This window comes from Anoplopoma fimbria, chromosome 19 (assembly GCF_027596085.1).
Source record: "Anoplopoma fimbria isolate UVic2021 breed Golden Eagle Sablefish chromosome 19, Afim_UVic_2022, whole genome shotgun sequence".
Classification (NCBI taxonomy): Eukaryota; Metazoa; Chordata; class Actinopteri; order Perciformes; family Anoplopomatidae; genus Anoplopoma; species Anoplopoma fimbria.
The window spans coordinates 7,971,610-7,996,445 of record NC_072467.1 but is presented as its reverse complement, the minus strand read 5'-3'; the positions used below and the strand labels follow the sequence as shown (position 1 = coordinate 7,996,445).

General features: G+C 42.6%; 2 protein-coding genes across 3 annotated transcripts in view; both read right to left on the bottom strand.

Moving 5' to 3' along the window:
• The window catches only part of dusp8a (dual specificity phosphatase 8a), a 43,784-nt gene extending 35,410 nt beyond the window's left edge, over nt 1-8,374 (bottom strand). The window contains exons 1-2 of one of the 2 annotated variants that reach the window (XM_054619946.1): nt 8,285-8,374; nt 1,795-2,199 (exon numbers count right to left, since the gene is read on the bottom strand). In XM_054619946.1, the coding sequence (XP_054475921.1) occupies nt 1,795-2,031 (237 nt within the window). In that variant the 5' untranslated portion in view covers nt 2,032-2,199; nt 8,285-8,374. Of the gene's footprint in view, nt 1-1,794; nt 2,200-8,020; nt 8,104-8,284 lie in introns of those variants that run through there. The other variant, XM_054619947.1, reaches the window with a different exon arrangement.
• A 3,991-nt stretch (nt 8,375-12,365) lies between these two features.
• Nucleotides 12,366-18,516, bottom strand: ptpn5 (protein tyrosine phosphatase non-receptor type 5). Its single transcript, XM_054620621.1, has 12 exons — nt 18,247-18,516; nt 17,685-17,807; nt 17,465-17,560; nt 16,969-17,225; nt 16,564-16,756; nt 15,982-16,066; nt 15,614-15,693; nt 15,199-15,336; nt 14,978-15,088; nt 13,982-14,142; nt 13,553-13,666; nt 12,366-12,459 (listed from the first exon to the last, which is right to left on the bottom strand). The coding sequence occupies exons 1-12, from the start codon at nt 18,514-18,516 to the stop codon at nt 12,366-12,368; spliced, it is 1,722 nt and encodes a 573-aa protein (XP_054476596.1).
• Nucleotides 18,517-24,836: the final 6,320 nt, after the last annotated feature.

Genomic DNA, 24,836 nt, shown 5'->3' with positions numbered 1-24,836 from the left:
CAATTTTACAATCTGACCATAAGGAAAGTGTCAGTCACCTACAAGTGTGAACTGCAATCCAGCAAGGAGTGCAAAGCAATAATCTTAAGCAATAATGTATAATTATTTGACGTTTTGTGAGCAGGGCGTGTTTTTTTGGTGATTAAAGTTCTCTTACTGAGCACCAAATGGAAATACAGAGCGAGTTTGTTCACTACAACTCCAGGACTGATGCAGTATCTAAAGGGCATGAAATGGTAGGAGGTCATAAATCACAATTATGAGTAGATTTGACAGACTGAGACAGTGTTACAGGTCCGAATCCTGGCAACCAGGAAGTAAAACAACAAGAGCGAAAGCAACAGCAGTAAATGCTGCTGTTCAAACGCCAATGTGTCACACCCAAGAAAAACATTTCAATCACCTGTTATGTGTCATAAGCCACTACGAATCAACGTTTTACAGCTTTGGGCGCACAGTGCTTAAAAAAATGAAATACCTAAAAATAGGATTTGGTGAGTGAGTGCAGCCAGGAAGAAGAATCTCATCATCTATCATCTCCACAGCTTTGTTGATGAGTTTGTCCAAAAAAAATAAATAAAAAAAAATGACTGTAATGTAGTGTAAAACTGTTGGGTGAAGCATGCACGTCTATTACACACGGGTACAAAACACATCCCGCACATAAAACACACAACCCTCCCCCGTCCCCGCTTAGGTTTCCCCTCGCAGAGTTCCTTCAGTTTCACACAGCGACTAAAAATACAGGAGTTAGCGTGCCACGGGTGTACAGGCCATGGAAAAAAAAAAAAGGCTGTCATATTCGGAGGAGAAGTCATGGAAAACGGGTGGCTCCGATTTCAGGGCCACTGATAAGCAACAAACCTACAGCGATCCCGCCTGCCCGCCAAATATAACCCCACTGATGTGAAGCAGGCTTGAGCTAGCACAGAGGAGGCCGATCTATCGCCGCAACAGTAGACGGTTAAGGCTGTTGGAAATGTTTTGAAATGTTGGGGAGTCAGTGTCTTGCTCAAGAACACTTCAGCAGGGAGAGCAACTGTTGACATGGCAGCTTGAATCTGAGACCTGGTTCAAGGAAAGTCTCTGCTCCTGCTAACTCAACGTTTTCTATCTACTGGACTTCCTTTCTATCAAATGCATGACACACAAAACATTGCTGTACAACTAAAAGTATAGCTTAAACTTTAACCCTTCAACATAGAGCTTCAGACCAACATATTCTCTGTGTCTCTGTGTCCATTTAAAGATAAATTATTCCTGTTTTCCATTCCAGTGCTGATTCTCCTACTTCTGCCTAAAACAAGCAAGATTATGCTGACATGTCCAACCATGTACCATTTGAACTATGGTTTTAAATGTACCATTTGCCTTTGCAAGAAAAGTCACTTTGTTTTTCTCGGTTTATGACCTAAAAGTCTACTAGTAAACATGCATTTTTAAAGTTGAATAATCTGATTTTTAACAGGGTGTTGTTGGTCTGTTGATGTGGAAACATCGAACCTTTAAAAAAAACAAAAAAAACATTACAACTTTTTGGGAAATACATATAATTGCATTTGGATCGAGAAGTTGTTCACTCATGTCCAAACATAATAGGGCTACAATCAGCAGCCAGTTAGCTTAGCTTTGCAGAAAGACTGGAAACATGGGGAAAAACACTTTATATCTCGGTTGATTAGTTTGTCCAAAAAGGTGTAACAACAATCCAGCCAGGCACTTAAAGGAAAGGTTCTCTAATCACTGGCATCCCATCCTCTCACACAAAAAGCATCACCTGTCAGATCCACTCACCTTCACCTTGCCGTTGGGTTGCAGCAGCTCGGTGACGGACACCTTGTCTTGCTGCAGTCGCCTCTTCACCAGCTTGGAGCAGCAGACGTTGACCGCACCTTGCACGTGCGACGCATTGTACTCAGAAAATGTTCTGCTGTCAATCACCAGCAAACGGCCCGTTCCTCTCTGGATGAGGCTCGCCAGGCGCTTGATGTCCATCGCGGTTCGCTTCGTCTGCCCTTTCTCCCCTGCCATGATGTAGGAGTGGCGGAGTTGTCACAGATACGTGGGGGAGTAAGGGATGGTGCGTGGAGGACGAGGGGTAGATGAGAGAGGGAAAGGTGGAGGAAGAGATGGGCAGGAGGAGGAGGTGAAGTCAGTGGAGGAAGGCTACCAGCGGGGCAGATGCTGAGCGATCCATGCCTGAAAAATAAGAGACAAAGAGAGAAATATGAAGAAAAGTTTGTGAGTTTTGAGATGCTGATGAGCACGACCACCTCTCGTCCTGAGCTTCAGTCCACAAATGCAAGTGCAAGAAAATAAAATCATTTAAACCCCACTGCTACATGGCAACAATGAGTCTGCGTTATTGCCTCTTAATTTCCAAACCACAGTCAAGTGCGCGTTGTATTTTTATGCATTGTATTATCTTTTACTGGCAGACTGAGCACCAAAAATAGCCACAATTCTAAACATGAATATAAAAGTTATTTAAAGGCTTCAAAGCCAACTGGATCATCCCCCCTGAGATTTATCAGTCCTGAGATGTGAAGGAATATCACACATCCAAACACAAAGCCAAGGACTTAAGATAGACGCGTACAACAATAAAACCTGTGTGTGTGTGTGTGTGTGTGTGTGTGTGTGTGTGTGTGTGTGCGTTTCAACATAAGTGTGTGTGTGGGGGCTGGTTGTTGTTGATTGAGGGTCTCTTGGTAGCTCATGAAACAGGAAACTGAGGGCGGGAGATAAATTAAGCTAGGGGGAATTCAGAGAGCAGGTCTGGACGCAGGCAAACGGCCTCTGTGACATCCTTTGTATGCATGAGTGTGAATGTGCGTGTGTGTGTGTGTGTGTGTGTGTGTGTGTGTGTGTGTGTGTGTGTGTGTGTGTGTGTGTGTGTGTGTGTGTGTGTGTTACAGAGACCCGTCCATAAACTTGATGAACTGCCTCCTCCTGTCTATCACTAATCACTCTGATATCTTCCCTGCTCAGGGTCACAACAGCACTTGTATGTTGAACCTGAGGTACACACACATGCAATTATTAATCAGGGTAGAGAGATCACTTCCTGCATGTGCGTGTTGGCTACACATGAGCATTGCAAAAACCACAGTGCCATTTGTTTGACCGAGGACCATTTCCTTGGTTAACCAGGTGTCGTGCGACAAGTGAGAAGGTCAGAATGTGAATGCAGTCGTGCTGTTTTATTCATCTAGAGGCACATGGTGTCATGAAAAATGAATGGGCCTCCTCTCATTTACCCCAAAGCCTAAATGGAGGTTTAAAGCTCGGTTGGAAAGGGAGAGTACGGCGGATAGCGATGTAGAAAGAGATAGCGGAGGGAGATAAAGTAGGAAACACAAAAGCGTTTGCAAGATTTAAAAGAAGAAACTCACCATTAAATGACTAATATCAGCAATATACCTGCTCACTTCATAAATCAAAGACCGGAAAAGACAGTGGGGAAATGGCAAAATAGAAAGCAAAAAAATAATGTGTCATGTTATGCTTATACAAACAGAGGAAAACTGTCTATGTGAAGCGGACTCAGAGAGAAGAAATGTAGAGAAACCGAGTCCTCTGACCGGCACTGTTTTGGGAAGACATCCAGGCAGCTCTGCTCTGCAACTTTTCACCTCTGTTCTGACACCACTGCCGCGTAGAGAGGGGGAGGAGGATGGGAGAGAGGGAGGGGGGGGGGGGGGCAGCAAAGGATGTTATTCAGTGAGGATCTCTCCAGCCTAGCAACTCAGCCAGCTCAAGGTAAAGGAGGGGACAATTGTGAAAATAGAGCAGGGAGGACAGAAATGAAAAGAAAGATACTGCTCAAAAGAGGGAGACACATAAAGTCGGAAGCTGAGCGACAGATTGAGAAGGGAAAAGAGAATTTGCAAAAAATGCTCATAAACTAACTTGCAGACCACTGCACCAAACTTAAAGACGTGGATGTGGAGTCGATCATGCTGCAGTTCACTTCATGACGGCAAAGGACATGCATCACTCCCCTACGGATCACCGAGTTAATCATTATCTGTCATCGCCACCGAGGCCGGTATCACCCATAGGCTTGTGGCCAAGCCTGAACATAGATGTACACATGCTGCTGCTGCTACTGCTTGGCAACCTGCCTGATGCAACAGCAACAGCCCAGGAACATGCAAGAACATCCAGATGGACAGCAGCAACTGCCTGCACTGTAAACACAGCCAAACTGCTGCTGTGTTAGAAAGTAGCTACAGTAAAGATAGCATAACAGACACGTTTATCTTCTTTTAAGAAAGCAACACAGGCACATAAATCTAGTCCTAGTTAATGTGATCTGCCTGTCTGTGTCATAGTGATGACTAGATGCGTATTTCTGCATTAACACTTTCAGCAAGGCACGACTGTGTGACCTACAGCGACACAGCACATACAGACATAGTGACATTCCCTCACTTTTCCAACAGTGTGCACCCCGCCAGCTATTCTGCAGTAACAAGCCTTGCAGCAATGCCAGTGCTCGCCTACTGCAAACAGCCCCCTGTATGCTACATTACAACCTGCCCCATCACCTGTTATATCATACCTTATTTGGCGCGGAGCCCTTTAGCCGAGCAGCTAACAACACAGCTTCCAGGGGTGTGAATCTTTCTCTCTCTATTCTGTTTCCCTGCTGCTGAGCACACGACATCTGACGCTGCATATGTCTAATGGCGACTGCTCTCCCACCACCCGCCCAGCCTCTCTCTCTCTCTCTCTCACTTTTTCACTCTGAATCCCTCCTTCCTCCTCTATCACTCTCTTTCTTGCTCTTGTGCAGTGAACGGGGACGGGGAGGGGAGGAGTGTGCAGGTTTACATGCGTGGTGGTAGTAAGAGGGGAGAGACTGGCGTTTCTGCATCTTCTGCGCTGTTAGACGTTCATCCCATGGCAACAACGCCCTCAGTGGACCACGTGTGTGTGTGTGTGTGTGTGTGTGTGTGTGTGTGTGTGTGTGTGTGTGTGTGTGTGTGTGTGTGTGTGCACAAGTTGGGGAACAAAGAGTGGGGATAAGGGGAGAAAGTAAAAGGAAACAGAGGGACAGGAATCATAATACTGAAAGGGAGAGAATTAGAAATGTTACAAAGGTAGAGCACAAACCTCACTATGCTTACTCAGCATAACAACCACAACCCGACCCCTACCCCTCATCTTTCATCCCCTATCAGGCGAGACGGTAAGGAGCGAGAACAACAAGCTTTTCGCACTAAAATAGGCAGCAGCCAGAAGCTTGCTGTGAGGCTCTGGCTGAACAGAGGAAAACAAGCCGAGAGGAGAGAAAGGAGAGAGACAGAGACAGCGTGTGCAGGCCCGGAGCAGATTCTGTTGTTGCCATAGAAACAGCCCAGTTGGAGGTGATCAGGGGGCACGGGGAGGGTGATGATGATGGGATGCTACTGGTGCTGATGCTGGATTAGGATACAAGAGGGGAGAGAGCTTAAGCTGACAATGCTGCGTACACTTAGACTATCGATTCTCACAACTGGAGCTGTATGACAACACTGAAGTTATCAAGAGATTTGTTCTCTGCTGATTTGGTCTCACCCATTCTACTCTAGTCTGAGCTGGCTGAAATATGATATGATAATATGATCAAATATGATGAAGTCCACTTGCAAACAAGTGCACAAAGTCAAAAGACGTCGGTGGACACGGTTGTGTGCATCTCGAAGATGAAGCAATGCAGAAGGCAGAAGAACCAGATGAACAGGTATTTTTGTTTGTTTTTAAATTGTTGGGGTATTTGAATATCTGTTTTTAGCTGCTGTGATTCAAAAGCACTGGAACCTCCAGTTGTGCATCATTAAAAGCATGAGAAACCTCACTGCTTAGTACATGGATAGCAAATCTGTATTTAAACAGAGCTTAGACATGCGTCAACCCTTACTACAAAAAAAGTATGAAGCAAGTTTAACGTTGCCACTCTCATGTCTAACCTGTTGTACAAAACAGGTGCGATACCTTTTTCTTATTTACTTTGTTTCAACGTCAACAGACTTGACTTTTACTCTCTTTGCAGCTGATAGCAAAAGACCGATAATGAAGAAAGCCTCTTTGTAATAGGTCAATAAAACAAAATTGGGGAAGTAACTTTATCGCCATAAAATGTCATATTCAAAGGCCCTTCATACTAAACAATGAGCTAAGCATGACGAGAGGTCAATAATGCCATATTGTAGATAGATTGCCATATCAGACATCAGTGAGAGAAGCAAACACAAAGAGAGCTTCTGGAGGGCGACCAACGCTGATGTAATACCATCCAGGTTATTCATTAACTCCCTGCATAACGTCACCTGTGGCCAGAGCCTCAAATAGACCGATATAAAGCTGGTGCTTTGTTTTATACAATGAGAGACATAAAATGTTTGTTTAGTCCACAAGAATTACATCATCAGAGCATCTCATGCCGTTTACTGTGGTACACAGGCTCTCTCATGAACTGAAAATTTGCATCTGCGTGTGTTTACTACATACGTTCTCTTTAGAGTACATGTGACCACAACAAGGGCCTCTGCAGGTATTCAAGCCAGCACAGTCAAAACAGGGCTGCTGGGGGATTACAGGGTTACTAGTTCATAGTGGAGCATTTAGTTGCAAGAATTACAAATCATGTTTAGGTATGCTGTTAGCCTTCAAAACAAAGCTGGATTAGTTATTAGTTATAAGATAACTATTCTGATAAGATCATTTATAACCTATTTCCTGACAGCTTTCGTTACATTAGCGGATTTCTAAAAGTTACGTGTTTGAAATGAAGGGATATAACCTTAGGTTTAGAGCTACAACAATACGTTTGTTTTCATTATCATTCATTCCGTTGCTCTCTTGACTAATCTCACTTTCTCAAACTCAAGTTGCTGTGTTAATATTGCCTGTTTTGTCTGACCCAAAGTATATTTAGTTTACTTTCACACAAGACAAAGAAAACCAGAAAATCCTCAAGTAAGAAGCTGGAACTAGGGGAAGTTTGGTTAGTTTATAGAACGAAAATCACAGTTACTCAATTATAACAATGGCTGCAAATCAATTTTCTGTCAATAAACTAATAGATAAGTTGTTTCAGCTCAACCTCAATGATCTGACTAAAACTATTATCATGATATCAGCTGGCATTTATCTTAAATGTCATCAGCAAACACTTATTTATGAACGCATATGTGGTTGATGGCAATATATTTGAGCAGCTGGATATGAATAATAAATAAGTGTTGGTAATAAATAGGGTTAGTAGAGTGAGTAACATGGAAATGTCATCCATGGAGAAAAAAACCCAAAAAACAATAGTGCGACATGAGAAGTGGTGTTACATTTGGATAAATCAATTCCTGGTCAAAGCCCTGGTGGAGCCGAAGCCTCATCATACTGTAAACAACATAACCAGGTATAAAGCCTTCTGCTGCCCTCTAATCAATACTCTCCCAGTAGGCTGCTGCAAATTGCGGGATCATATAACAAGCTGGGACTACTAAAATAACAATAATCACGACATAGATACTGATGAAAAGAATACCATGAATACCTGACATGAAATGCATCGCCTATAAATAGCGCATTAATAAAACATTGGGAAAACACGCTCATCTATAACTGCATATACTCATATATTGTGACCCATAAAGAGATGGGCCGCACAAAGAGAATCAGACGGGATATTATTATGGCCTGTTGGATAACGTTAATAACAATGATGGAGGGTGAGCGGCCATAGCGCCCTATAATAAACCGACCTAGATTAGAAATAAGAATAGAACACAATGCGGACAGCGGCCATTGCCTTTACAAACGGTGCATAATTAGAATCAGGCTATATTAAAATACACGTTTATGTAAAGGTTGGCGTTGCCTGAGTGGGAAACCTGCTTCCCTGTGTTGTTATGACGCGTGGATATGTCCGCATGCAGAAATGAACCGTTCCATTGATCGGACAGGCTGTAATGAATATGAACAACAGAGCCTTCAATTAATATATATATAAAAGCACACATATTCTACCTACCTTGGAAGAGATGGACGGCAAAATGAGCAAATGTTTGTTAAAATAGAAGAGACGAAAACTTCAGCCTGGACGGGGTTTAATTCCCATAATAAGATGGGAGCGCACATAAAGGGGGGAGTGCACGCTGACAGGCTCGCCGCCGCGGGGGGGGGGGGGGGCGCGCGAGCACAGATAGCGAGCGACCGCCGCTAACGTAGACTAAGCGCTTCATAACACGCTTCTACGAATGAACACACACGCACACGCACACACACATATACTCACCTCAGGCTCCACGCGGCTCCTGAGTGTTATTCAACTGGCCTCCATGTGTGAGGGGAGAGCCACGGTGTCTTCATGGCCGGTGTTTACCTGGGGGGGGGGGGGGCAGTGCAGCTGACAGAGGGTGACAGCGCGAGGAACACACGAGACATGAAAACGCGGTGACAGGCAACACACAGCTCCTGACGCTGACAGCTCGTGCAGGGATAGATTAGCTTTGCTAGGCTAGATCAAGCTAAAACGAGTTTGTGTGTGTGTGTGTGTGTGTGTGTGTGTGTGTGTTTGTGTTGGGGAGAAGGAGGAGGGGGGGGTTTAGTTACAGAAGGCGCACTTTAGCACTTTCTTGAACTAGAGCGATGAGGTCATGGTTCAGAAGGGAGAAAAAAAAGGAAAAAGAATATGAGGTTGACGTCACCTCCAGCCAATCAGCGCAGGGGAGAAGGCTCAGGGACTGGGTGACGTCAACGTTGTGATCCGCGGATTAAAGGGACAGTCCGGCTTTTTAAAGGAGACGCGCAATGAGTTGTGCCGTCCAAAGTCTACAATGCAGTCATAACAATAAGTGATAAAATGAAAAATGACCCTTCACATGGGATGTTTTACAAGCAAATCAGCGTCATACTGCGCTGATGATTATATTATTTCATAAGGATCCCTTATAGGAATGTTGCTTTGAGTTTTTTTATTTGTTTCACTCAGATTGCTACAAAAACACACAATGGCTGAATTTGTGTTTTTATGTGGCCCCAACAAAGCCTGGTTTTCTCATAAATATTGAAACATTACCCATGTTTTATAATGATTAAAAGGCGTTGAACACCCACACAGGTGTTTTCAATTACCCTGGCTGATTAGCCCTATAATTAGGTGGAAGTTGGGTGAGGCTATGGTGGAATTTACATTATGTTACTGTTTGCTGAAAAGAAGCAGAGAGGTGTTGTTTGTAACAACAGAAATAACAGGAGAGTTAGGGCGATGCCAACAGAGCACAGTCTTTAGCTCACAAAGCCCTGAGAAAAGCTCTAATTAGGAACATAAGTGAAAACACCTGTGTATTTTCGGTATGAAGGGACTCTAAGAGACATAGATCGAGAATATTTCAAAAACACTCTCTGACCTTATATATGGTTAACATTTATTTGTCCGCAGTATTACATTTGTACTAACACTGAATAAAACATTTGAAATAAGGGGGTGTTTGAATTCAGTATCATGAAAGGACCCTTTTCATAGCAGACATTTTGACATGTTTTAGTATGAAAAGCACAGGTGATAATGATAACATTAATGACGGCTCAGTTCAATTGACTAAGCTATTCCAGATAGCCAGCATGCCTCACTGGAATGCAGCTATCGTTGATGTTTTTAATACACCTGTGCTTTTCCTAATATGACATGTCAAAATGTCTGCCGTAAAAAAGGCCTAATCTCTTTTGTTTGATTGAAAGCCTTTTTCTCTGTTGCTCTGTCAACTACATGTGTCAGTGAGCTCGCAGATGAATGCAGGATGAAAAAGCTATTGGCAGTAGTGTAATTACATTGTATATACTGACATCAAGTGGTAGAAATGTTTAACTGCACTCTGTGGTGCAAGTACAGTAAAGGTGCAGTTGTGGATATCACGTCTCCAGCTCAACACAAAGCACCTTTAAATCTAAAGGCTATATTTTAATTACAAACTAAATTGAGAGTCAAAGAGAGAGATCAACACAGATTCATGAAAATCTACCTTTATTTGGATGCAAAAACTCACAACTTAAAGCGATACTGTAGCAGAATGGAGGAATACTGATTGCTGGTTGGTTGTATGTCTGAATGTTTGGCTATTTCGTCATCCCAATTTTGATCACCGGAGGAGGACCATGGTAGGTAAGCATTAAAAATCAGCATTCAAAATAAAAGCTTTTCAGTCGAGTACACTGGACATTATCAGAGGATTATGTCAAAAGTCTAACACAAGATTTAAGCTTTTCTTATCAATCCCAGTCATATTTTCCTGTAAAAGGTCATTTTGGCAGTTTAATTTGCTAGATGATTTGATGTTTGTAAATTGTTCCGAGCCCACACAGTTAACTCCATCCTCTGATAATGTTCATGACTGTTGATTTGATACATTGAGTCAAGATAGACGTTGTTTTAATGTGATTTTTGTTACATAGAAAACTGTCTTCACTGTTTTAGCTGCCTTACACATAGCAATTATTTCTGGTGTTGTCAACTGAGAGTGGCCTAGAGTCACAGATGGAATCGAGTGGGGACTGCGTAAAAAACTCAGTCTGAGGTAAAATTCTCCAAGAAAAATAACAAAAAACATACACAGAAAGCAAAGCATATTAAAGCAAAGCCTAGAGGCAAAAAGTAATAATACTGTAGACTGAACATAATCTATTTATTTTCTTCACCGTAAGGTAACTTAGGTAGTTGTCACATTTTGTTCTGTCAAATCTTGCAATATAAACCGATGGTTTGATCCACAGTATGAGCTACATTCCATCATGGTGTAAACGGAAATATACACAAGGCATCTACTCGAAAGGATTGTATCAAAATGTTCTAAAAATATCTCTGGTTGGTTTCACAAAAGCAAACTGTATCAAAAGCATTGGCCGAGAGCAAGCAATATAATAGGCTTAAAACCTTTTACACAACAAAAAGCAGGACAACCAATCACGTCGCTTTGATTGTGGACCTATGGAGTCCCATACAGCACATGCAATCCATTAAACTCAACACAATCAAAACACAATACGGGGAAAAAAAGAACTTTTACAGCTGAACATCAGAGACAACCTTAGTTGGTCTATTGTGCTTCATACAGATTAGGCCTGGCCTGTCTATACAACAATCATGGGCTTCTTACTTCACGGATGTGTTCAAGCTACTGTTGAAAGCAGAGGCATCACGGAGCAAGTAACTCTGAGGGCGATTAATGATGGGAATGGGACATTTACAAGAAGATTAGCTGTTTGTGAACATACGTCATCAATACATACTATGTTGTTGTGCATTACCTGTCCCTGTGTGTATATGTCAGATCATCCAAAGCTTTTTCTGGGCTTTGCATTTATTTTTATGACGGTCTGATTCTATTTGTGGCCTCTGTTCCCTCAGTGTCGCCGGCTCTGTGACGCCTCCGACTGAACGTCTATGTGGCCTGAATGCAGGAGTTCTTGACTGTAAACATCATGGGCCATGAGGACTGCACAGGCAGCATGGTACAACTGTAATACTGTAGATTGCACAGAAATCCTAATTATTTAATTAATAACCTAATTGATATACATTCCTACGTTCCATAACATTGCACATGCCTTTAATGAACACTTAGCACCATGCAACCTGAAGATGAGGTGGCTCCTGAACGCATCAAAAGTTGAAACAGGCCTTCTATCTTGTTTTTTTTATTTTTTACATAAAAAGTGAGAGTCAATGAGAGTGAATGATAAAAGATTGATAAATTCATGTGAACTTTCACATTTATATGGTGTTTAATAATGTGCTGGTATTTGATCATATCTGTAGATTTGAATTATGCTGGCACTTATCCTTATCATTGACACTAACTTTGGGAGATGGAACTTGAATTTCCTTCTAACAGCAAACTGACACCGCTGCAGGTAAACTGATTATACTGGCTCTTCAGTTTAACCTTTTGATAACTGTATATACAGTATGTGAGGGGTCTAAGTAGTAAATTAGGCCTTGATGACTGAGACTAATTGTCAGTAATGTGATTTTTTTAAAAACAGTGCAAATGAAATGATGTCAGGAATGCGGGCTTGGATTATTTTGGGCCTTAACTGTTGTGTTTCTCCAGGACTGTGTGGATCACCTAAGTGTCTTATTAGGATTTTCTGGGGCTATCTCCAATCCCACCTCTCTGTGTTTGTTCTGCTCATAGACACACAGTTATCACATGTTTCAGTCCTGTCTGAAAGAGCCTGTCTTGGGTGAAGAGATTGACATGGTTTGAATTTGTTAAAGGGTGAGATTGAGATGATGCTAGGTACAGTGGTGCATACCGACGGAGGCGGTACAGTGTACAGTGGTGTGTCTCGGTCTGGGTGTTGCTGTAGAGCTCACTCTACTCCTCAGCAGCGTGAGGCAGCTGCTTCTCATACAGGCTGAGGACGTGATGGACAAACTGGTACTGCTCGCCCGTCTGGATCATCCCGCCCCTGAGAAACATACACAGAAAGACACACACAGATTGGTTGGTCAATCGGTCCATCACATTGGTCCAGACAGAGATATCTCTATATTATTGGATTGATTGCCGTGACATTATACCTGCAAAATTCCTTAGTTGGACTTTGTGTTCATTGTAAATAGCTAATGATAGCATGCTTAATTTTTTTAATTATTTTGCTCAACATCAGCAGGTTAGCATTTTCATTGTGAGTATGTTAGCAGGCTGACATTAGCATTAAGCTCGGTAGTAGAAGCCAGTCTCAAAAAAATCTTGTTTTTAATATAAAGTATGGATAAAGTAAGTACAACTTATGCTAGATCTTTGGTATGGCATTAATCAAAAGCTGTCAGTAAAATTTAAATTTCATTTTCTTGTGAGACCATTTTTGGTCTTTAAAAGGTTTGTGCTGTAGCCCAGAGCTATGTAGTAGCTCACCCGAATTTGAAAATTGCTTTCTTGGTATTGTAATTCAACAGTGAATTCAATTTTATAGGCTATGAGGTCCATGTACATTTAAATATTTTTTATTCATCGTTTAAACCAAAAACTGAAAAATACATGATTATTTATTTTGTTTTTATTTTTATTTTTTATTTTAAAACATACTTTCAACACGTACACTGACTTGTCAAACACAGGTTTAACTTATAACACTATAATGGCTGCATTCTACTTGGATGTGCCTGGTTCAGAGCAAAGCTATTGTGCATTTAGAATGGCTTACTGGGATACTTAAATTGAATAAAGCCTTAATGAATTATTTATTAGTTTCATGTGCTTCTGCTGCTATAAAAAGTTCCAAAGTCTATTATGAAAGAGAGATCTCGAATTGTTTTGTAGTTTTAAACATTTGAGGCTATATTTGTCTAATGCTACATATCGCCAAAAGGCTGTCAACACACTGGTTGATAGTCCAACTGTGAAAATTCAGCACACAACAACTTGCTGTAGCTCCAGATTTGAAACCAGATTAACTGAAACTACGTCAATGTCTACAGGCCTTTTCCGCAACAAACAAAGATTTGATGCCAAGAACTAAAGAAAGACATGAGCATGGATAAGGGCTAAGAATATCTCACCTGTCCAGACGGAGCTGGCAGGTGGCTCTCAGGATGTCAACCACACCCTCAGTCCTCAGCTGCTTGCACAGGATGGAGGTGGCGATGAAGCAGCCAGTTCGACCTATTCCAGCACTGCGGACACAAAGTTAGAGGGGTAAAGGGATGCCGGAGAAGCTGGATGGATCGGTGTATTGATTAGCACGGCTTTAATTTGATTTATGCCAAATCCTCCCTGGGGGAATCAGACAGCTGAGGATTCAAAGAAGATAAATGCTTTGCTCTGCCAAGTGGTTTCTATCGTAAAAAACAACAGTAAAAAGTGTTCCTCTTACATTAAGCTTGGCAATTTTTTTTACAAGTTATAAAATAAAGACCTTTAGACACAGCCATGTGAACACATTTTAACTATTTATCTATCCCTTTATCACAAAAAAGCTACTTTTGTACCTGCAGTGGACAATTATAGGGCCACTGGAGGGCGGGGCTTCCTCTCGGGCCCTTTCCACTTCCTGCACCAGTTCCAGAAGAGGTGGAGCTTTGTCTGGAGTCTTTTGATCGGGCCACGAGGTGTACCAGTACTGCCACAGACTGCGCTCCTCCCCCCCACACTGGCCAGACAACCCAAAAAAAACACAAAGACTAATATTTAGGGATAAAAAATGGATGTGATCATGTTGGGCACACTTGTACAAATCAGACACCACACTGAGAATTATTTTGGATCAGCCTGTTGCTCTGTATGCATACCCAAATTTTTACATTGGAGTTAGTTGCTACGACAACAAGGCAAGACAAAAAAAAGAGTAAGGGTTTTGAAAAGAGGTTTTATAGTCTATTTCTCCCTTTCCTGTAATGTAACATAATCAAATCCATCAACTTTCTCTTTTCCCAGAGTGTCTGCCAGTAATCATTAATTTAACAGATAAACAACATAAACATCAAGCTTTTAACGTAAGAGCACAGTTATCAAATGATCCCCTGGTGCTTTGTAATCAGATGCAGGCAGCATTTACTGAATTATCATGTTTGGCTTGCTGCCAATGCCGCCATGACCCCAAATTCAATATAAACTGTTGTTGCTTTTTTAGCCACATTGGTAGTGTGGCTCTAAGAATGGCAATGTTATTCGCAGACCTTTCCTTCAGAGCCACCAGGTTTAAATTGTAGTTTTAAGTGAAATGTTTTGAACTACTTTTGGATGGATTGCCATGAAGTGTAGAACAAACATTCATGTTCCCTTCAGGATGAATCCCAGAACTTTTCATCGGTACTGTCATCTGGTCAAAATTTTATTTTGTCCAAAAGATGGTTAACCAGGCTACAACCTCCAAGTCTGACAAGCCAATGCAGATGCTTTATAATGGACAACAGGGGGCGACTGCTCTGGCTGCAATAACAAGTCGGATTGTATAGAAGTCTATGAAAAATGATCTTTTGTGTTACCTTTAAAGTAAAAACCCTCAGACTGTAGTCATCCTCCTGGGTTACTGTGACAACGGTGATCTCGATGCCCTCATGGGTCACAGTGTCCTCAGGCCAGTACTCTGCACATTTCTGCAAGACACGATGGACACTCAAGTGACAATTTAACCCATCTGAGTATCAACTTATCTGTCCATTTATCCATTGATGCATCCCTCATCATCATCATCGCTCTGCCTGACCTCGTTTTTCTCCTCCAGGTTGGTGATCATCACTATGATTGGGCTTCTCTCCTGCCACACCATCCTCCAGAAGTCCCCCACGGTGTTCACGGTGGGACCCTGGGTGGCAATGTAGGCACACTCCTCATCCCCATAACCCTGCAGAGCGAAGCACACACACACACACACACACACACACACACACACACACACACACACACACACACACACACACACACACACACACACACACACACACACACACACACACACACACACACATAAATACAAACACACATAATCTGTATAATCTGTTTCTAGTTGTCAGTAGGACACATTGAGAATACGAGGTCCTACCCATGGAGCATAATTTCAGTGGCTACATCACAAAGCTGTGCTGGGGCAGGAGCTTACAAATACACATATTTTCACTTACTTTGAGATAATTAGCATTGATGTAAGTAGTGAGGAAATCGTCTTCATCCTGTGACTTCAAGATCACTCTGCTGTGTGTGTCTGGAGGTGGACAGTGTGAGGTTACCATGAAGAAAGAGACACAGATGGGTTGTAATTAAAAAAGATGACAGCAGAAGAAGATGCTGTGATGCTGTGTCTCAGTGTGAATATCAATATTCTGGTGCACAAAGACAGACCTTTTACATACACATCAGAGCTAAATAGTTGATAAGTATAGGTGAAATATTTCAAGAGAAGCAGCACAGAAAAAGCAGTTTTCACAATATTTACAACCACATGATGATCTCTTGTATTGACTGCTCCGACTCTTGTTGCAGATGTACTCACTGGGTAAGATGGTTTTGTAGCGGTTCTTTCTCACCAGCCCTGGGTAGTTGTACTCCTTAGGGTCCACAAAGTTCATGGGAGTTTCCTGCCGATGGACATAGAACAATGGGATGCAATAACAATCAGTCCTTGCAGAAATGGAGGGGAAGTCCATATCATGCCTTCTACAAGGCAACAAAACTGTAAGAAAATGATATCCAACATTAATTAAGTCATACACTACCCTTCAGACTAAACTGCTGCTGTCTAATTGTGTGTGATGTGATTCTACGAACAACTTGTGTGTGGTCTTGAACGAGCATCTTTCTGCCTAGCAGACACTGGGATCCTTTGTGGGTTTTCGTATGCAAATATGCCTGTATGTATCCTTCCTTCGCCCACCAACACACAGTGGAAAAGCTTACGGGTGTGTGCAGATCTCCACTGGGTGTGTGTGTGTGTGTGTGTGTGTGTGTGTGTGTGTGTGTGTGTGTGTGTGTGTGTGTGTGTGTGTGTGTCAGCGTACATCTTTTCCGGTGAGTCTCTGTTCATCCCTGTTAATCTAAAGCGTGTAGGTGGGTGAGCTGCTGTTGGTGCGCTCACATAAAACTCAGCCTGCAGGCTTTGGTCATCCATGGCCCGTGTGTGTAGCATGGCAGGGGTCAGGCTGTTTGTTCCCTGTCGGAGGTACTCCTTGGCTGTCTGGTCTCCGGGGGAGAGCTGGGCTCCGTAGCCGTAGGGCTCAGTGCAGCCCGGTGTACACATGTCCAGGGTCAGGGAAACGTTGGAGCCCCTCCTGTGTGACACATATTGAATCATACAAATGCATTTGGCTGTACAGTACGAATTTTCCTATTTGCAATATGGATTTGAAATGCACATATACAGCTTTTGTCTTCCTTCAGATCCAGATTAAAATGCAAATAAATCATCCCTGGCACAATAAAACTTCTCTGTCTGTCTCCTATATAAAAAAAATACTCCCAGCCCTCTGCTGCCCACCCTTACCTCTCCTGAAGCCCCACTGGTGTGACGGTGAGGGTGGCGGCGTCTCCCTCCGTCCTGGTGTCAGTGCTTATGTCAAAGACCGGCGTCTGGGGCATGGGGTCCATGTCCATCAGATCCTCCTGAGCGTCTGTCCACTCTGACAGGGTGAAGGAGGGCTGGCGGCTCACAGACTGACGCCGATCACCAATGTCCCGCGACACTGTTCCTGACGACCACAGGCCAGTGCTGTAACGCCACTTACACACCATGTGGACAACCTGGAGAGAAGGTTATTGGAAGCTAACAGTGAACGTGTATCTATTTATCAGCCAATAAACACATCAATCAAGCAAGAAACTGGCCAATCTGCAAATAAAGAAATAAATAAGCCAGTCAATTTTGTCCCTTCCAATGTCATCATGGTTCTTTATGGTGGATTACATAAATTCAAGATCCACTATATTTCTCACATTCATGCAGAAATTACAGGAATTTAATGTTTTTTCCAGTGTTTTACCATGATAACACAGATGGCCACACCAATGCCTGCAGTTCCATGGACAATCCAGTTGTGCTGTTTCGTGTTCACAACCTCCCTCATCAACACCATGGACTGAGCAATGCAGAGAGAGAAAGACAGTGTGAGAGGCAGTTAGACACAACCAACACTAGATTTATCATCTTGTGTTGGTCCAAAACAAACAGCTCTATTGGTGAGTTAAAGGACGGACACTTACGTCCATTCCAAAAATGGGTTGGCAGGGTAAGATGAAGCCCAGGTAGAAGTCAATGACCTGCAGGGCTTTATAAATGGAAGAGAGAGGTCCATTTCCTTCCACCACAAAAAACACCCAGTACCCCTGGGAGGAGAGAGGAAAGGCAAACTGTCACTGCGATCTCACCTGTCATTCATGCACTGGTATTCAGGCAGCACTGAAGCTTCTCTCAGGTGAAAAGGAACCGGGAAGAAAAAATGATGGCTGATCACGCAGGCATACAATTATGTAAATTGATGATTTGTTACAATGTAACAACGCATATGATAAGAAAATCTTTGCAGAAAAATAATGGTCAAAAGAGAACACCTTGTGCTTAAGAGACATTTGCATTGCTAATGTTGCAGTTAAACTACTGTGGATTTTACTACACATTACATGCTGAGCTGAAAACCAAAGCTTGTGCAGGAAGGTCATCTTAATCTAATTTAAAGCAGACATTTGAGTAAAAATCTAACAAGTAAAGATTGTATCCACTTCAACTTAATTTTTTCCTTGTTTCAACTGACGCCCATTCACATACCGTGACTTGGGAGACGGCAAAGAGTGCAGCCCAGCAGTGGATCTCGATCACTAGCGAATACACCTTGTGCATAAATACTTCCTCTCCCTGTGGGCTTTGGCCCCCTGCAGGTCCATCTTTGCAGTTTGGGAGCCTGTCTTTTCTTGGGGCTCCGTCGCCTATTTTATCAGTCTTTGTGGGCTCATCTAGCCAGACGGGGTCCTCGTCGGGCCTCAGGAAGATGGAGTCCTCAGTGTGGGAACGGGTGGAGCTGCTCAGTCGGCGGGTCATGATACCCCTATTAAATGGAGGTATTTGACATGTCATACCTCTCTAATCATCTGGCTTTTACAGCTGTATTCTGAGTCATTTTCTTTACATTTATTATGTGCTGCCGTATACACCATATAAACAATGAAAACAAAATACTGAAAGATTAAGAGTGTGTTAGCCAAGACAGTCCAAAAAAAACGCTGTTAAAATAAAATAAATACAATGTGTGCTTTAGTTGTTGCTTTAAAGGTGCTAATTTATATTCAGTCATTGCACAAGAATAGCATCAGCCCTCCAGTTCCTTTCCAGACAAACATTGTTAACTCTGTCTGCACTGTTGCCTTTGTTTTCAACATTTGTGCTGTTATCACCGTTAGCTGTTTGCAGCCAGCGTAGCCGTCGCCATGTTGAGAGTTGTGTGGAGGCAATCCATCAATCATTGATCTGTTCGGAATTTTTTATCAAGCACCTTTAACCCTTTATAAACACAAAAAGTCCAGTGTGCGTAAACTTGTTTTCTGTATGTTTCTTCACAGTGTTAGATTATAAGACATTTGAAGACATCCCACTTTAAATTGTCTTTCATAAGCAATCACACTTGTCTTAGGTGTTTTAATAATATAACACACTTGCACAGAAGAAAATTCAACCAACTTACGTATTGATTTCCAGTTCAATTACATGTTGCCTGTGTTTGTCAGGTTGTGTTGTCAGGTTGTGTTTTTAAATGAGCGTGTATATGACAGCGAGAGTTGCGTTTATTCCACAGGCCTATTCAGATGTATGGCTAAGCGGCTTGGAGTGGCTCTCATCTCCGGATCCTCTTGTCTCCATCAGATTGGACTCTATTGTGTGAATGTGTGTGTGTGTGTGTGTGTGTGTTTGAGAGAGAGAGAGAGAGAGAGAGAGGCTCTATTGTGGAGAGATGAGTCAGGGGTAGCGTGTTTACAGCCCCGTCCGTCGCCTTAGCAACAGAGTAGCTCTCATCCCTCTCATCCGTCCTGAGCATTATCATCTACTGACAACACACACACACACACACACACACACACACACACACACACACACACACACACACACACACACACACACACACACACACACACACACACACACACACACACACACACACACACACACACACACACAGCCTCTCTGTATCAGTCAGCAGTGTATTCAAAGCCCTTTTCCGCCCTGCACTTTTGTCCTTCAACCATTAATAAAGATGTTTTGCACATTTGGCTGATTACCACCACGTGGCGTGTGCGATGTGTGAATGTCAAGGCCTGTGAGAGTGGTGGTGTAGTGTTTGGGCACAAATCACTTGTGTTGCTGACTGCTAAATTTGTCAGCAGTGAGTTTGGAAGTTTTTTCCTTTATCAATGACTAACAACTAACAATGCAGCCGAAAATGACTTTTTAGTTGGCTAACTGGGATAATCAAAAAACTGAACAGCCTGTCAGATGACTCACCTATGATAGATGGCAGGGAACTGGAGGGAGTCAAATCACATGATCAAGATAAATCCTGTATCCCGTGGCAACCAGCCGTTGTCAGCCATTGTGTGGCAGAGTCAAATCTGAAGGACAGAAGACAACAGCCAAACACTAAATCTCATGTGTTCAAAACTTGAAAAACAAAGTAAAGAGAAATATGTTACAGGTCATTTAAACACATACAGTAGAGACACCTTGTGACTCAAACTTAACTGGTCATGCTAAGACAAGGTTGGGAATCTTGTTTCATCTACAGATGGAGCTGAGTAGCACCCTTGTCAGCTCCCAGCTGTGGTTTCATGGGTGGAGGATGGTGATGTTAGGTGACACAGTAAACTGTTAATATTTCTGTATACTTTCTTTCTCTGCCTCTCTCCCTCCCTCCCTATGAGGCGGGGATGATTTGAGCCAGACTAAGCAGACACCCTCAGAAATACATTTAGATTGCTCCAGTCGAATCAGTATGCATGGAGTCAAGCCTTCTCTCCTCTCCCCTCCTCTCCTTCTGTGCCGCTGGACCCTGTTGAACGAATGAGGTGAGCTCAGCGGAATATGAGACCACACCAGTAGCAGGAGCTAAATCTCAGTGTGTGTGTGTGTCTCAGTGTGTGTGTGTGTGTGTGTGTGTGTGTGTGTGTGTGTGTGTGTGTGTGTGTGTGTGTGTGTGTGTGTGTGTATTAGAGAGAGAGACAGTGCAGGTGTTGACCAGAGGGGAGCTGCTTTGAGTCCTTTTCTATCTCTCTTTGCTTGCTGCGAAGGTGGTTTTGAAGTGATGACGCCAGTGAGCTGGCCTGTAGTTATGGCAACGTGCATACATACAATGTACACACACGCATATAACGTACACACACACACACACACACACACACCCAGGTTGTGTTGTATAAGAGGAGCTGAGAAAGTTCAGCGTGCTTCCGTTTTCAAACAATGGATGGACGAGGAGATGAGTTGATGCAGGGATGAATGGGAGGAAAAGCGGCTCTTTTTTGGTGTGTGAAGGTTGTCTGAGGCAATGACGCAGTGAGGTTGGCGTTTCGGTAACTGTGGCAACCAACATACTGTAGCACACACACACACACTTTGGCGGACACACTGCATGGAAAATGAAAAGCACAAACATACATCTGCACTGGGAGAACAGTGACAATATTCACATTTGTCTGAAAGAAAATATCGGCCCCTCTTTGCTTTGATTCTTTGTGGTAAATATCTTTGTTTTTTCTGTTGCTTGCTTTGGCTGCTGAGCTATTGCTTGGTGAATTGTTTGGTACATTCAACCAGGGCTGTAGCTTGGATTTGACAAAAACTCAGGTCATGAATCACACCTTTTGGCAAGACGCCGGATATAAAGTCTGATCAATTAACTGCTGTATTTTATATCTCAACATGCTGTGTCAAAGTATCTTCTCACTGCCAGAAATTATAGCTAGGTAAAAAATAAATACATTCTTATTTACAGAGGTTGCAGAATTTATATGTAGAAAATACTCAAATCAGAATATAAAATGTGAGGTCCCCAAAGAACAGGAAAAAATACTGAGGACATGACCTCAGTGTCCTCAGTGGTGAATAGGGCCCTGCATTTAACCCTTTAACAAACAGTTTTTCTCTTTGGTTTTCTATTTGAGCTTTAAATTGTGTCTCACTGTGAGTGTCAGTTTAATGTATTCTGTCTCAGCATGTTTCAGCTTTTCATTGAAGGTATATGATGTCAACACTGAGAAAAAAACTCATTTGTTTTTATGGACACACCATCCATCAGATGGAAATACTCGACATGTGTTGTGCATCATTTTGTTCACTTTTCTCCAAAATGTAGCCTCATTTGAGAAGCATTGTGTATTTTTGGAGACCACTAGAATTTAAGATAAAGTTCTATGGGTTTGAACAATGATGATGATTGTTATAAATACCCATAAATAATAACAAACTGGTTTTAATCTTGGACACAATATCCCTGTTGATTGTTAGGGAGCTCAAACTAAAGTTGTTATTCAGATTTACCCAAATCAGATCGTGACAGATGATACCAAGCTGCAGTAACAAGCTGAATATTAGTTGTAGATGGAAACTCCAATTAGCCATTATACAGTATTCTGGCAAAAATTGATTCATGGCAAATATGCCAAACCCGACAGCTGATTCAGCCTCATTCCTCACTGAAGGTCTACTGTCTTTGGGTCCTTACAAACACCACCCCCTCAGTCTTCAAATAGAGTATGTGTGTAGTGTTTCCATTGATCTGCATCCATTCAAAGCACCCAACATCCAGCTGAGTCTGAACGGAGCCATACAATAAGCCCCAGCAGAACCACAGGGCCAGGAAGCGTTGTCTGCTGACAACTGTGTAAAGCTCTGTTCCTGCAATAAGGAACAAGGGGAATTAATCTGGTTTATTTATTATTTTTTTCTTTTAGTGACAGCTGGCTCGTGTTTTAATAGACATTCCTGAGGCTGCCAACGTGTCCAACTGGAAATATAATTTGTTCAAATGGGCTCTGTTTTTCTAAATGCACAGGATTTGTTTTGCTTTGTCCCCATCGTTACAGCAAAATTCTCATGTAGAGCAGCATTTCCTGTTCCCAGGTGTATCAAAAGCCCGTCGAGGTTGAAGTATCGAGCGTGTTGGCGAAGTGCTGAATGTGGCAGGGAGACGAGGTAAGAGGAAGCTCTTACTGAAAGTGATGATGGGATGGTAACGTGAGATAAAGTCACGAGGGCCGAGACCTGCCTCATCAACCTTTCTCTGTCATACACACTCACACAGATAACATCCTGGTATCCATACACACATAAGCTCACAATGACCTTATAGAATTAAATACCCAGCAAGCATGCAGCTTCCTCCTGTACATCACAGAGACAGATAATCAATCAGCTCTATTGTTTACATACGCACCTACAATCTCTCCCAGCAGCTCTAGGGGCATTTCAAAGATACATTTTATTATCACGTATAAACTTACAATTCAGCCTAAGCTATACTTTATGAATAATTAAAATGTGCTGCATAGGGAATTGATTCACAGGCTGCTGAAGATAAATTTGGATTGACGGTGACAAAGGATTGCGTTACATGATTGCACTGCATCAAAACACAAATGCAGGAATGGCATTCTCTGGCAGTCATTCACGCTAAGACAAAACACCATTCATATCACGTACATGGCTACGGAGAGCTAGAGCGACCACACAGTGCAGAGCTGGATGGATTAGTAATGAATCACCAAGGGAGGTGGACTGTTGCATCTCTTTCTGGTAACTCCCACATTGTCACAGAGACATGATACAACACAGAGGAAATCAAGCTTCGAATAATAATAGATGAGAGAGGAAACACACAGTGAGTGCAGCACCGAAGAACCAACCTGTTGGCAAATAATCAGTTTTTATAATCAGAAAAAGGAACACGCACATACAGAGGCTACATCACACATCCCTACCTTTTCACAGCCAGGCAAGCGCAGCAGCCATATGAACAGTGGGGGCTTTGCTGAGGAATTGGTATTCACCTCATGTCGCACAGCCACAGAGGGGGAAAGAGGGAGAGATGGAGGGAGAGACGGAGGGAGAAGAGGAGGGCTGGAACAGTCACTCACCCAGAGCCTTAAGTCTGGTTAGGATAAGTCCTCTTACCTGGCTGAGCCCGTCTTCACATCGCCATCTGCCGCTCTGCTCCCTCTGAGCCAAAGACCAGGAGCCAAACACCAAGAACCACAGCAATCCCTTTACAGCTCCTCTGTCTGGGAGAAGAGGGAGCGTGTTTGAATGTAAGAGAGAGACAGACGGACAGTGAGAGAGAGAGAGGATGTGTGTGAGGGTAGGAAAGGCAGAATCTGAGAATGTGTGTTTGTGTGCGAAATAGAGGAATAAAAAAGTCTGAAGGGTTTTTCTTTTGTTTGTATCCTGGAGGAGAGAGAGAGATCCACAGGCGGCAGCTTCGTCTAGGTATATGCAGCAAGAGGCTGTACGGTAGCCTTGGCAACAGAGCCAGAATGAGGCAGAGCGAGCGAGGGAGCTGGAGAGAGAGAGAGAGACTCTGTGTTTGTGTATGTGTGTATTAATCACATTGTGGGCACATAAATCTGTTCACACAGCCACATTACTTGGTCTCGCCTCGAAAAGATGACTCCCACATGTTAAACATTTCAATTTTGGGGTTACGCTGGTGATATTCAATATTTTAATTTTTGTCAACAAATCCTGTTAAAACATCAGATCCAACGGCAAATTTATGTCACCACAATCATATTCCTCTATGCCATTGACATCGATCCCAAAAACTGTTCAAAACCACCACGCTGCATAGGGTGACATGTTTCCTTATGAACATCGGCACCGTAGTTTATTTCAAGTAAATCCCACGTTCACTGTTCTGCCATCCTAAATAATCATTTATCCGCAGCTGAAAATAGTCCCAAACAAATGCACTGTTTACTCCTGTTTGAGGACTGTTTTCAAAAACTACAGTGTTCAGCTGTTCTAGGAAATTATGTAGCATTTTTTAAAACAAAGAAATATATATTTTAGTCGTTTTTAAAGATTAATATCTTCAGTTGGAACAAATGGGTTTTGGTTTGAGAGCCACAGACGAGAAGTCAGAAATTCATAAGAGATGGACTAACATGTTTTTTATCTTTACACCGGATTTGCAGACAATAATAAATATATAAAACGTCTCCAGTCTTATCTTTTTAAGGTAAGTCCTTCTGTCTGTGTCCTTCTAAGTGACAAAAACACGTTAGTGTGTGTGTGTGTGGAGGTGTTGGAGTCGGATCATAACACATCACTGAGCAGTGAACACCCCCCCCCCCCCACACACACACACACACACACGTCAC

Coding starts and splice junctions, on each gene's coding strand:
- ptpn5 (XM_054620621.1), bottom strand. CDS start 18,516: ATGACCCGCCGACTGAGCAGCTCCACCCGTTCCCACACTGAGGACTCC. Junction 14,143..14,977: donor TGAGGGTTTTTACTTTAAAG/GTAACACAAAAG, acceptor TTGTCTGGCCAG/TGTGGGGGGGAGGAGCGCAG. Junction 12,460..13,552: donor TGCCAGCTCCGTCTGGACAG/GTGAGATATTCT, acceptor TATGTTTCTCAG/GGGCGGGATGATCCAGACGG.